Below are 14,286 nucleotides of genomic sequence, written 5' to 3'. Positions count from 1 at the left end.
CAATTTTGGCTCCGGAGCTAAAAATGCCCTTATAAGAACGTGGTCGATAAAACTGTAAATATGGCTACAAGCTGCAAGCTACAAACGGGGTAAGAGCTCAGCTTCTAAAATAAGCGAAGTGGATTTTGCAAAGTTTGGTTTCGTTTGGTGCATTGAGTTTAACGTCCCAAAGCGACTCAGATTATAAGGGAAGGAGTAGTGAAAGGCTCCGGAAATTTCGACGACATGGGGTTATTTAGGTTCGAATCGGAATTATTTTTCAAGTGAACATTCTAATAACAAGAACAGAAAAAGCGTTAAGCTGTGAGGTTGCTCATTCTAAACCCTGAATCAAGTGGTATATTTTTATCGATACTTTAGCCAGACAAAACATGAACAAAAAATAACACCTCATGCAGGTCGGGTTATCTCATTATTCTTGACGCCTCTGCACATCAATCTACATCAACTTCGTTCGCATCAACTCCTTTAACGTAACGCTCCTCGTGAGACCTAACGGTTTCTCCGCAGAAACTTTCTCGCCGAGCGCCAGCCATATTTGCCTAACTGCTTGGTACGTGAGTCAAGTGCGCCCAAACTACTCGAATGCGCGTCCGCAGAGGGCTTGTAAAGGATACCTTCTATTCACCCAGAAACGAATGCAGCGGAGGAAACGTTATGTGCAATGCTATGGGCATGCGTCGTAGGGATTCGTAAAGTCGCTTTTCACTATATGCGACTAAGGAGTAGAGTTCGCCAAAAAACTTCACAGCCCGTCTCGTAGGATCGGGGTTGTAGTAGCTAGCTCCAAAGAGAGATGCGGGCGAATGCGGCGAGTCGGCATCTTAGAGCTGCAGAGCGGCGTATCGTCGACTTGCCTAAACGAGCCGCCGAAACTCAACAGCGCGCTGCGCTATTGATCGCCAAAGCCCCGACTGTCAAAGGCAAACCGCCAGGGTGTGGAGCAGATGAAAGATAGAGGGAAAGAGAGGGGAGTCTATGCGAAATCCTCGAGAGTTTAAAGTGGTGCTTACGTGGAAAATGAATCAGTTCTGAAGGCAGAAGTAGTCCATGAATGCTCAGAACCCCACGGTAGAGTCTGTCCAGATGGAGTGACAGGATTTTCGTGTTAATTTATGAAAGCCAGTAGTAATAACAAACGCCAAATCCCCGGATGTTTGTCTTCCCTTAACGATGACTTGACAGAGAAAAGATCAGTATAAATAGGGTTTTTTTTAGGGTGGCCAAAAGAAGGGTGAAAGCGGGTGAAGTGGCCACTGCAGGACCAGGCCTATACTTGAAAGCGTGGCGTGGCACTTTGACGAAAAGTACACATCGTTTGCCGTTCGGTCCCGCAGACTTAACAGAACGCGAGCAGACGCCTCGAAGTGCTTACCGCCGCACCAATCGTTGGTTTACCCGGCTTCGCCGACTACGCGTCTTTTGCGCCCTTCTAGAGTACTCGTCATCGATGACAGGTCTGTGGTTGGTTTGTGGGGTTTAACGTCCCAAGGCGACTCAGGATATGAGAGGCGCCGTAGTTGAGGACTCCAGAAATTTCATCCACCTGGGGTTCTTTAATGTGCACTGACATCGCACAACAAACGGGCGCCTTGCTTTTCGCCTCCAGATGACAGGTTTGCGAATGTTTCCCGCTTTGTACATGCAGCACAGCGTGAAATAGAGCTTAAATTTTGACTAACGTTATCCTAAACAATACAGACTGGAAAGCAGTTCTGTAGAAAGACCGCGGCGTCATCGAGTGGTGTCCAAGACATAGATGTGTGGGGTATAAATGAGTCATGGGCTGAACACTTACAAGTGACGAGCTAAGGTGTTGGTGATCTGCTCACACTATAAAAGGCCACGAATGGACTTCGGAAACAAAGAAAAAACATAAGACATCAGGCATCAGAACTGCACAAAAATGACGTAGACAAAAAACAAACAAAAAAACAGCACTTTGATGAAAAGATTCCAAGGAAAGAACGGCACTGCTACTCAAGATCACAGGGAAAAAAGGGCACAACACAGTACGGTGCAGCCAGTGAGGCGGGGCTTACTGCCGCAGTTATAACCGCGGAGATTTAAAAAGAAGGCCAGCCCATACAGCAGCGCCGCCGTAGTTAGGTTAGATGTTAGTTTAAGTTCGCATATATTGCGCAGTGCTCTGGAGAACATTCATGCAAATGCTCTTCCCCAGGGACTTCTTGTTCCGTGTGGTATAGCACAAAAGCGCGTATTGGCCGGTTTTTCCAACTTCTCTGCTGTTCGTCTGCCGGGTCATTTCTGGTGGCATTTGGCAGGTGGTTGTCGTCACGCAGTAAATAAACTAATTACATAGTAATAAAATAGCGAAACAAACTAAAGTGGAATACTTTCTAGCCGCGACAAGGTGTCAAACGAATGGCAACGAGAGCAGACCAGCTTCTCTGGACGTTGCACTTACCCTGCACGCTTTTCTCCTTTATTTTCTAAGATAAAGAATATAGTGGGGTAGAAGCCTCTATTTAAGTACAATACCTCGATGAGCGCAAAAAAAAAAAAAAAAAAAAAAAAACAGAAAAAAAAACGCCATTGCGACAGCAGACTCGGATTGTAAAAAGTTTATTTCGTCCAGACTTCAGATGTGGACGGTCCCCTCTAGATGTCTTAGCGACCGCCTCGACATCAACAGCAGCTATTTCAGCTCTAGCCCTTTTCGCTCACCAGCATCGCAGCAAAGAAGTAAACCTAGAAAATATAGGTTTGTCAGCAAGGTGAGTGTGTTAAGTATTTTTTGTCCCAATGTGTTGTTGCCGTACTCCACACAATTTTTCAAAGAAATAACTTACACCTTATCTTCTCACAAAGGCGAGCGCAATTTTTTTTTTATCATTTGTCGAGTTAATCACGTTACCGGAGCCCCGATTTAGACCTAGTCGGGTGTCAAAACTGTCACGTGATATTGTTACGCTGTTGTCCGGGAACAAAATTTCAGCAAAATAATCGGACCGAAAAGTCGAACGCACGCCGCAGGACACCCTTCACCTCGGTTTAAATGTCACGTTCGATGCGCCCAACCTGATCAAGAAATCTATGGCGTGCAAGAAACGTTTGCCACCAAAGCACAAGAAAAACAAAACTCAGAACAGTTTCCGAACCCATCGCATCAACAACGAGCCGACGTCTGAACGAAACGAAACGTCAAGAATTGAAAAGCCTCCTTCTTTCCACCCACTTCCCCGTAGTGACGTCCCCACGGGAGAAACAGAGCACACGGTGTCCTATTCAGTTTGTTTCGTTTCTTTCTTTGGGAGCCGAACACAGAACCGTGAACGAGGTGGTGGTGCACCATTGTGAAAAGCATAACGTCCCCAGGGCTTGATCATGGACATTTTTACGACATTCTGTCCGATAAGTTTACCCAGTAGCGATGAAGTAAAACAGTTTCAATGCGAAGCAGCCTTTTTAAAATTTTATACGCCAATGCACTTTTGCTGCTTGGCCAAACAGCTTGAAAGATAGTGGTGTTCAAGATGCGGTCGAGACAAGTTTTGGATCACAGGACTCTTCTCGCACACGCTCGATGGTTGTCCTAACGACGGCGACTATCTGAATGCGGCTGCACAAGTAAACGGTATCGCTGTTTGTAATGCGATAGCAAAAGATACGGCACGGCTTTTCTGGCTGGCGAGCACGTTGAGTGAACACTCCACTTGTCACCGCTTTAAAAACTATACGCCAGAGGGAAATGACCTTTAACTCGGAGGATCCCAATGTGTTGCATTCAATGCGAAAATGTGAATGACTGAAAGGGTGTGGACCGGTAACACTGCTCTTGCAATGTGTATCTTGCAAGGTTTGCTGATTAAACGAGCTCAGTGATATCCGCATAACCAAGTCTTTTGTGCGGAGGATTTTTGAAGCGCAAGGCTAAGGCTGCAATGCGAGGATGCATACACTTCAGCGCAGCTTTCAGCCTGTTAGGAACATCAAATTCAGGCTGTTAGTCAATTGGACGACTGATCAATCGATCAATGTTTGAACTAACGCATTTTAGCCCTGTAGAGCAGGTGCTGTCTATATAAATTAGATTCCAAATACTGCATTACATGAATGTTAGGACATTGGGAAACACTTGGGATTTTTCAGCATATGTTGCACACCACAGCAGCTGAGAGCATTTAAAAAGTTTCTGGAAGCATTATACAAAACTTCAGTATACCGAGGTTCGGAATAGATTTATAGTGCTCCAATCTGTATGCACGCTACTGATGCCGCCAGAAAATCCCTAGGCTGAACTCTACTTTTCCGAAGTGTTTCTCTATTTTTGAACGAATGAGAACAAGAGACCATCGATGAAGATATGACCAACTTGCGAAAAGCCAATACGACCATTCCTTTAGAATTTCGACTTATTGACCTCTTTATAGGCAACATTCCCAACATGAAATCAAATGTAACGCTCCAACGTAAGGCATTATGTGTGCATTTTGGACCTTAGTTAATGTATTTCTTAAAGCTCGTTACTGATTTGAATTCGGGAAACCAATAATCAGTTTATTTCCTAGCATGAGGTTTCAGGGAGCACAAGCGTATTATTCTCAAGGTAAACAAATTATGTCGTTGTTGTTGCAAATGCTCCTTCCGTCGACAATGAAGTTTCTCGTGCGCACTGCTCGAAAAGGGAATATAGTGTTCCATTAGCCTGTAATAACAGTTGCCGAGTCCAGAATAATCGCCCAAACTATTAATTATTGCCTAATTCAGGATTTGTGGATTAATGACCACAAATCTATATATGTTGGCGTTACATGGTTTGATAATAAAAGAGCAAAACCGTGTTCCTGACATGTCGACGCGGTGCTCACGGTTCGTCAAAGTGGAGGTACTTCAGAGAGCGGCTGCTCCCTCTACTGTCTTTACGTCACGTTCTCGCCTCGTTCATCTCTCATGTCACAGCTCTGTTCCTGCTCCTCTGTTTCAACCGCCCACCGGCCGAAGAGCCCGCTTTTCCTCTACTCCGCAAACAGCGCGAACATTTCAGTGAGGGGCATCGAAAATGGCACTCTCCAGAGCGTGGGCTAATGCTTCTGCTGAGGTCTGCACAACGGCGAGGTGAAGGCGCTGACGCAGGCAGTGACGTAAGCGGTATCTGCTTTGCTGGGGCATTCTTAGCGTGGCTTCCTATTCAACGAGATTAGACCTTTAGAGAAGCTCTGACAGGAGCTTTAGAGCGACGTTTTAGCTATGTACAGGACATGTGAGTTCGGTATGCCCCTTCTAATTGTCCACAGCAGCGCTCTAGCTATTAGTGATCACTTCATTAGAAAGGTTGTACTTCCAATCGGGCACACTTATTAAAAGCAGTATTTAGTAAAGTATAGGGGACGTCGGTGTAAATGGACTCGGGCAAATTTGAATCCTGAATATTGGTACGAAAAAAAGAAGAACGGGCGCCTCAGTTAATTTTTGTAGTATGAACTATCCGGAACAGTTACCCGACCTACTGAGCCTTTTTCCTGAAACAATTTTGACTTTATGTATTGATATACTTTAGAATCATTGGGTTTTATGCTTTCTCAGAAAATATTGTGTAACCTAGCTGATCTGTAGCTACTGCTCTACCCATTTTCTATAGACGGAGCAGTTGAGGTCTAGCGAGACGGCACCTTCCATCTCCAAAGAGTGCGAGTGGCGCCCAGCGAAGCAAAAGCAGCTGCAGTGATTTAACATGAACCATCCTATTACTAAACTTGCTTGAATTTGGTTCATATTTTTCAAGGGTGAGCAGTATTGACATTGCTCGTGGGCAACTACAGCGGTTATCCAGAATTAATTGCGAATGACTGAAATTATAGTGTATTTTAAAATGATTTGTTCTAGCCACATACCTCTTTTGTTTGTGCATCTGACATCTAATTCTGCTAAGCTGAATGTGCTTTCACCTGCTAGCGAAAAAGGTACGGTTTGTCTGTGCGCTCACCGCGTTTTACCGCGTAGCCACAGCCTTGATAGGTCCATAAAATTTTAACATTACATTAACATTCATTTGCCTTTTCGAATTGTACGTTTTAGTTTGCGCCAGTACGTTCGTGATCCTGAATATTTTTTTCCTTTTGGGAACGCCAGCAAAACGCCTTCGTCAAGGAAATTTCCATGGCGCATTTCGGAGAAACGATGGCCACACAAATTTTGCAAGACGACGCACACACGAAAAACAAGCCGCATTCCTCGGACCCGCTTGGTTCGTGCAGGTCGATACGTGCTCGCTGCTCGTATGTGACCCAGAGCCACAGGGGGAAAATAGCGGCGGCGAACAAGCGATGACGCCAAAGGTCGGTCCAGCGCGCCGACGGTGATACGTTTTCATTATTGACCCGAAAGACGAACTGCGCTCGCACCGTGCATGCGTCTCTCTGGCGCACCAACACCCTCCACTTTCTTTCGGCTTCCTAGTGGATGCTGGATACCCAGAACGTTTCGCAAACGCTTACCGCTCAACCATGTAGTACGCGGCGAGGAAATAAAGCACAAGATTCACGTGATCAGCACTACATCCATCTCAACCGGATTAGACCCCCTCTCCGTGTTTATCGTGGTCTTCGCCTTGATGCTTCGGACAGAAACAAATTAGCAACGGCCCAGGGTCACTCGCTGGAAAGACACGTACAAGGGAAGCATTGGACGCACGAATGAGACAGCCGTACGAGGAGAAGCATTGCACGCTCAGATCAACTCTTAGTGGTAGAATCCACACATTCGCGGGCCAAAGTTTCAGAATAGTCATCAATATCAGTTAGATACCACTTCCAACTACCTATTGAGCCGGCAGACAATTCAAAGTATGTTCCACGCTAAATTTGAAACAAAATACATATTTATATCTCAAAAACCAGCTGTATTTCCTCATGTCACTATGTGTTACTGACACCCCTCATTTGCATTTCCTTTATTTGCACTACTTATGAAAACACGTCTCAGGACACAGCCCCGTCTATGCTTGCCAAGCAAATCATATTTCTTTATCGTCCTTCCGCCCCGTTGCCGAAATACTTGAAACCCTGGGACCGCATTCCAACTATGTTTTCTTCGTTACCATCTACGTGTATTGCACCCTTAAAAGCGCAAGTATCATTACATGAGGAGGATGTTAAAAAAGGCCGGGTAGGACCCATGAAAAACACCCGGTTCTCACCTTTGATACCTTACTGCGCTGTCAAAACTACTTCACTCTCAAAGGAGGGAGCATTTACACAAAACTCTGGCCTAGGATGTGCAGCCAGGTTTTAGTGCCGCTGGTAACAGAATGACTGGGCAAAGCAATTATATTTTTAAAAGCAGCGAAGATAAAACTTGGCTTGATTTGCTGAGTATCTCCTTACACAACTTATAATGAATCACTACACTGACCCAGTAAATAATTTCACACATTTTTGTGCGTGTGTATGCGGGGGGGGGGGGGGGGTGGGGGGGGGGTGGAGGTAACGTCCCAAAGCGCTTAAGGCTATGGCCGTAGTGGAGGACTGGAAATTTCGACCAGCAGAGGTTTGCGTGCACGGGCATTGCACAGCATATGGATGCCTTGCTTTTCGCTAAAACAAATTCTTGGGCTAGTTCGTGCATTTCATGAAGAAACACTAACCAGCAAAGAAAAAAGACGCACACAGAAAAAAACTGAGACGCAGAAAGAAAGAAACCAGCCTCTTTATTTATACGTCTCTGTTTTTTTTCCTGTGTGCGTCTTCTTGGATGGTTAGTCTTTCTTCATGCATTGTTTTTCGCCTCCATCCAAAAGCAGCCGCCACGGCCGGGATTCGATCCCGCATACTTGGGCACAGAAGTCGAGTGCCCTAACCACGGCACCACCGAGGCGTGTGACATTTTACAGCCATTTGGAATAACCTGTGACATTTATGCTACCGACACTCATCTTGGGAGTCGCGGATGGGGAATTGGTAGGGAGAGTTGGTCAACTAGACATATTCGAAAAGCTGAGTGGCATCATCTTAAGTACTCCCTCCTGACTTCGCCGCGACCTCTGACTAACGCGGAATTTAAAATAGCGCCGCATCTGCCTTCACCCTCGCTGCGTGCGCACCTCGTGGCGCCTCTCAGCGGACTGGCAGCTCGCCCAAAGCCGTGCAATGATAGAATCACCGCTGCGTGGGCACCTTTGACAGAAGTGCTTTGAGCAAGCTCGACAGTTTGCGCGATCTCCGCCACATTATGTCGAAGGAAGGGCCCGCTTGTAAACTTAAGTCGTGGGCGCATCTTGAATAATGCAACAGTATCGTGCGACTGAAGCAAGACAAAAAGTTAATAAACCGAGAAATAGAAACCCGTCCTGTGTCCCTGCTAACTTAATTTCCTAAATCCGCAGTTCACACACGTTGCGGTGCTCTGAGGATGATTGCTCGAAATATCACAAATGGTGGTCGATAAGTTGTGTGTTGTGCTTACGGACCGTGAAAGGAAAAAAACATTTTGACACGTTGACAGTACTGCATGGGTGCTCTGAAGTATTTGCCATGCTTCAAAAGACGCCGAACTTTTACCGTTTAGGATTTACTTTTGGCCGGAAAATTATTTTACTGGTTAACTGAATAGTTCTACTGAGCACTTGGTGAATAGTGCGCAGTGTTCACTCCACGCAAAGACATGTTCGCGCGCGGGCTACTTAGCTTAATACGAGATTTAGCAAAAGTTATGGACGGCCGGCTCTACTTCGAAAGTAAACTGACCGTTGAACTGAGCGCCTTTGCTACTGCATTTTATCGGGCGCAGGTGTTCGATAGAATTCCATGAGGCCATTCCCCATAAGGTGACAAGCGGTGGCTACCCAGGATTTGATCACCCACTTGCGCACTTCGGCCTAGGTGATAAAAAAAATTAAACAAAATATTAACACCTTTGGATGGCCAGAAAAAGGGCGACATTTCGAAATTCTCAAGTGCAAAGCGCACAGAAGTTGTATACGAAATTGTGGCATCTAGCGATAGTGGTGATGGTGAAAACTTTGATCAGTCGACTATATTATACGTGATGGCCAGCAGCCGATGCCTGACAGCGGCCGCTCCAGCCCATACGTCCGGAGTGCCACTGACAGCAAGTATGTCAGAAATTCTCCGAAAGATTGAATTTGAGCCCACTATAAGGAAGGCACGGTTAGGACGCGTGCCTTGAATCTTCAACCGTGTTCATATGTTTTTGTTTTTTGTCATACCTTGCTGAAGTCTTAAGTGCATATGTTGTGTTGCTGATGTTCAGTTACTAATGTTTAACTAGGTTTGCTACAAGGAAATTCAACCCTACTTCGAACTCAGGGAAACTCTTTCGCAATCTTTCCTTGGTTGTTTCAGGAGCTTTATTAAACAAACGCGACCGGAAATGCTTAAGTTAAAACGCTTCGAAGAAGACATTCCTTGGTATTCCTTCGTGCCAAACAAATCACTTCTACAACTCATTCATCCCCAGCACATCGGCACAATGGAATCGCCTTCCCCCATCGGTTGTTGAAGTGAGTGACCATTCTGCGTTTAAATCTGCTTTAGCTAATCTGATGTTAACATAGAACATTGAATTCTCCCACACTGCCATTTGTTTATTGTTTTTAGTTCATCTGCTGTTATTATAGACTTTTTTTCTTTTTCCCCCGAATCGTGCTGCTGATTACGTGTATGATGGTATATTTCAGCAACTTTGTTTCCTGCCTGCTAGTAAAATTGTTTGTTTTGCTCACGTGGTATATTTTGTGTGCTTATACAATTCGCTCATACCTCTATGTCAATAACTAATAATTTGTATTCTTATTTTGCTGTAACTTGCTTATGTGTTTCAACCATACTACTGTTCAAATTTGTTTTAATACTGATTGCTGTTCTTTTCCTTTCTTTTTTTCTTTTATTGTACCCCACTCCCCTCTGTAATGTCCTCGGGCCCTGAGGGTACTGAAATAAATAAATAAAAAAAAAATAAAAAAAAAATTAAAAAAATAAATAAATAAATAAACATATTCAGAATCTTCAGTAAAATTGTGCAACAGCAATTTTATGTTCTCTCACGAGACACCGTTCCTCATTAGCGCCGTACTAAGGTGCATACAGCTTTATGAATGACTAAGGCATTACATCGAAAGACACGTTGACAAAAAGTAAATTAAATACAATTTGATTTCATATTCTTTTTTCCATTGCAGGTAATTATGTGAAACCTCATTACCGAGAAATTATAAGCAAATTTTCGACAAAGTTCTTGAACATAATTTTTCATGCAAGGCTTTACTGCGCCATAACATTTTTGTAGTGTGTTGCTACTTGGTTTCGAAAATACGCCCCCAATGGTTTTCAGTGGTGGTCTTATAACTGCTCGTCGTGAGCGCAAGATAAGATTTTTGAGGTAGAGATAAGATAAGCAAGATGATAATTTCCCTGCGTTGGAGGTTTACACTGCAACAACAATATGCCCTGAGAATGTACTTGAGAATCTTCAGCAGCTGTCAAAGATTTTTTTCCCTCCAAAAATGTAGCCAATTAGCTCTCTCTAGCAATTTTATCCACTGTCTGCAAGTTCTAGAAAACAGAAAAGCCCATTTTTGCGATACGTCGGAAGCACAGACCCGTATGTGACCAAGAATATTTTACAAAACCCTACAGTTGTATAACGATTAAACGATGGCGGAAAAAGCTGAAATTGATAAGAGATAATCGCTGTGGGCGTACCTGAAACCTGTATGGGTATCAAAGAACTGCAAAATGTAATCTTCCAAAGTCGCGATTGAACTCGGCCTCCTCCTACTGCCACCTCAAAACGACCAGTGCGAAAATATAACACTCCTCGTTTGACCCTGACCTTATGGGCCCTTTAGAGAAAATTGCCGACTAAATACACTATTTGCAGAACATACCTGTAGTATCGAACGCTGACCTGAGGGCTGATGTCTCTGTAGCCGGGGTTTAGTCCAGGCCGGATCTTGTATCGCACGGCCGGACGATGCCTGTAGCATCCGGGTCTTCGAGGGCCACCACGGGACCGTCCCGTAAGTCCCTGATGGGACGGCCCCGCCGTCGAGCTTCCTGGACAGAGCATGTCCTGGCACAAGAAGCCGCGGACCAAGTCCGTCACTTTTTGATCCACACTGTCGGCGTCCGTGGCGATGCGGTTCTTTTGACCGGACCTACTGTTCGGCCGATCAGCGGATATATTTCTGGGTCGGTATTTCCTGAAGTTGTCGTTGGCAAACCATCCAGAGCGTGAAGAGTACGTCTTACTGATGAGACATCCAAGGTACCCTGCTTCCAATCACGAAGTGAGCGGCGTCGGTGCTTGCCCAACTTGTCCAGGAGCAAACGAACAGTGTCTTAACTGACTGATAGCGTGTGGGCTGCTCACAGCGCTTTCCTGCCTTATCTGCACGCAGACCAGTAATTAGCGCAAAACATCTGTTGTTCGCAGCGAAAACCACAGTACGCCGACTGCCGGCAAGAACAGGTCAACAGTCGAGCAGCAGGCACCGTGCTTTCGCAGCTTCACCAAAAATGCTGATAACAGCCTGATGGCCTCACCATGCCTCCTTACAGAGGTTATTTTTTCTTTTGTTTTTAAATTTTATAGGAAGAAGGCAGTCCCCTTTCCCAAGCGGTATCTTTGGAATGCACACTATTCGACGGTACTCAGATTCACTTAGCTCTGCACTCACTAACAGTTCAACTGCCAAATATAGTTAGTTGCTCTGAGGCAGATGCCGTACAGAACTGGCTCGTTTGGTCATTGTGATGAGCACTACGCCCATCTAAAGGAAGATAGCGGTCACTCTCTGTCTCAAGCCCTACGTGTGTTATCCCGGCTCTCCGATCTTCGATAAGGCAGCGCTAGTACCTTAGTATGCGCAAGCAGTATCGAGCAGCATCGGAAGAGGTAGAACTCGCTGTAAGGAATGTTTGGCGACACTTGGGTATTATCAATTCCAGGTCTCTCTCTGACAACGTCAGCGTCAGGATGCACTTGCAGTTATTCCTGAAATGCATAGGTTGTTTAACACTGCATACTTGAAGTCAGTGCGCTTGATGTCAGCATTTTCACAGTGCACTCTCGTCCGGTACGTAGGAGTGCACGAACTGGAAATATTTCACCACACCGGATACACAGCGCTGCGACCTTCGCGGCCGCACTGCGTTGTTTGCAGGTACCGCGGCCAGGACACGGTCATTTGTTTTCACAGCACACGTCGCGACGGGCGAAACACAAGAACCCTGCTTGCGTGACTCACCCACAACTCGGCATCGCAGAGGAAAAGCCGGAAACGCTCTCTTTTCCGCCACTTTCACGAGAGAGAAACTCTTCACACGTGACACAAGTGCAAACGACACACACGCGCGCACACGCAGCAAACACCACCAATACGGAGGAAGGCACGGGACGGGGAGACGATGTCTGAGCCGCACAAAGTGTTGGCACAAGCCGCGCGTGCACCACTATGGCAGCATCAACGCGAAGGCAGAGCCGTCAATCCTCTGGCGAGAGATAGACGATGCAGAAAAAACAACAGAAGACCGCATCACTGGGTGGCCTGCTTGGCTGCTTATTTCGCGCTACGAAAGCAAAAAGCCTGCCAAGCCGGCAAGCGGCACCACGCGCCGCTGTTCTTCAAGCGAGCACACTTTCGGCTGTGTGCTAGTCGCCAGCGGCAAACTCGGGCGCTCGCTAGCGACGCTCACTCTCCTCTTCTCTTTCCCTCAGTCACAACAAACACAATCACTTATATATCGGCCTGGCGCCACACTTATCGCCAGCAGCGACGCCGGGCTCTCGCTGGCCCCTTCCCTCGTCACCGTATAGCCGAGGTGTTTTTGAATAAATACGGCGGGAGCGCTCGCACGCGGCTCGACCGTGAAAGATTCCAGCGTCGTGACTCCTCGCTGCCAGTGCCGTGAAGACGCGCGCTTAAAGAGAGGGGCTCGCTCGTTCCTCTCCGAGAATGGGTTGCCTCCTTCGCTGAACTCGGCGTCTCTTCCGGAGTTTGCACCACTAACGCCCAGAACGGTCTGTGGATGTGTTTTTCGGCCTTCCTGGTATTTTTGAAAACTTCTCTTGATCTCACTCACGTCGCAGCGTTATGCGGGCATAGCGGTTGAAGCTAAATACCGAACCGCGATACCTAGGGAAAACAGTGCTAGAGTCTACGAAGAGGCACGCTCAGAAAGGGGAACAATGGAGTCAGGTGGCACATCGGGAGTGGTACTAGGATGGTGACATCGCAGATGCGCAGCGGGATGGCGACACTCAGTGTCGAGAAGACCGCTGCCGCTGCGCTGCTCAAGCGGTAATACATTTACAAAAAAACTGAAAGATCGTATCGCTTCGCGCGTGACAAGTAGAGCGTGAGCGGTTTCGGTCGGTAGCAGTCAGTGGCCGACGCTCGGCCGCTGGTTTGTGCGCGTGTGAGTCTGTGTTGCGTGGTTTCCTGTTCCTGAAACAACAATGACGCCTCACGGAGCAGGAAGAAACTAAAATCGACGCTGACAATAGAGAAAGCGCGCTCAGCTTCTTTCGTCCTGCTGTCCTATTTAGAGTTTCAGCAAAAATGACGAAAGAAAATGTCGCTACACTTCACACTGTTTATTGCGTTAAGGTTTGCTCATTCGCGCGTTCGCAAGGGAGTTCATAAAATTACAACGCCAGGACCGACTGGAAGCGGATATCGCGCGCGGCCAAATGACAAAAAAAAAAAAAAAGCTTTCGTGCTTTACTGGCCAACGATGGTCTCGTGACGCCGCTATCAAGAGAGCGCCCCCCGTTTGGTCGCGATAAGAGGCGTAACGCCTCTCGACTGCGCTGCCGACGTTTTTGTGATGGTCGCACCTAGGTCGTATGCTAAAAAAAAGAGCCTCGGTGGCGAATACCGGCCTTCAGCGAGAAGCAGTAGTTCCGGGAAAAGAGGACAGGCTTTTTTTTTTTTTTTTTTTCGCGTGCGCAAGCGGTAAGCGAGCCCTCGTAAACTTTCTTTTACGAGATCGTGAATCGAACACTTCGCATGAAATAGAAGAATGCAGTACCAGCGCTGGAATATTTCCAGAAGACTCCGGGTTCCAAGTTTTTCCTCCCTCTCAGATAAGAAAGAGAACTGGGAAAGAAGCAAATAACAAAAAAGAGTGAAATTCCCGGAGGTGGTTCCTCTTCACAGCACACCAGGAAGCTTTTGACTCAACCAGAAGGAATAAGAGGAAATATCACTTGCTATCACTGGCTAGGACACAAAAGGCAGCCTTTATGGGAAGTATCGGCTCGTTCTCGAAGCGCTGTTTTTCTCCAATCTACTGAAGATTT

The 14,286-nt window shown here is 46.4% G+C and overlaps 1 protein-coding gene across 1 annotated transcript in view; it reads right to left on the bottom strand.

Moving 5' to 3' along the window:
* The window catches only part of rdgA (retinal degeneration A), a 540,908-nt gene extending 527,642 nt beyond the window's left edge, over positions 1-13,266 (bottom strand). The window contains exon 1 of the mRNA XM_084583554.1: positions 10,868-13,266. Coding sequence (XP_084439680.1) covers positions 10,868-11,049 — 182 coding nt within the window. The 5' untranslated portion in view covers positions 11,050-13,266. The remainder of the gene's footprint in view (positions 1-10,867) is intronic.
* Between the last annotated feature and the right edge of the window lie 1,020 nt (positions 13,267-14,286).

This window comes from Amblyomma maculatum, chromosome 11, assembly GCF_055883805.1.
Source record: "Amblyomma maculatum isolate TAMU_Amacu chromosome 11, ASM5588380v1, whole genome shotgun sequence".
Taxonomy (NCBI): domain Eukaryota; kingdom Metazoa; phylum Arthropoda; class Arachnida; order Ixodida; family Ixodidae; genus Amblyomma; species Amblyomma maculatum.
Note: the sequence above shows the minus strand (reverse complement) of the source record. Positions and strands in the feature narration are given on the sequence as shown.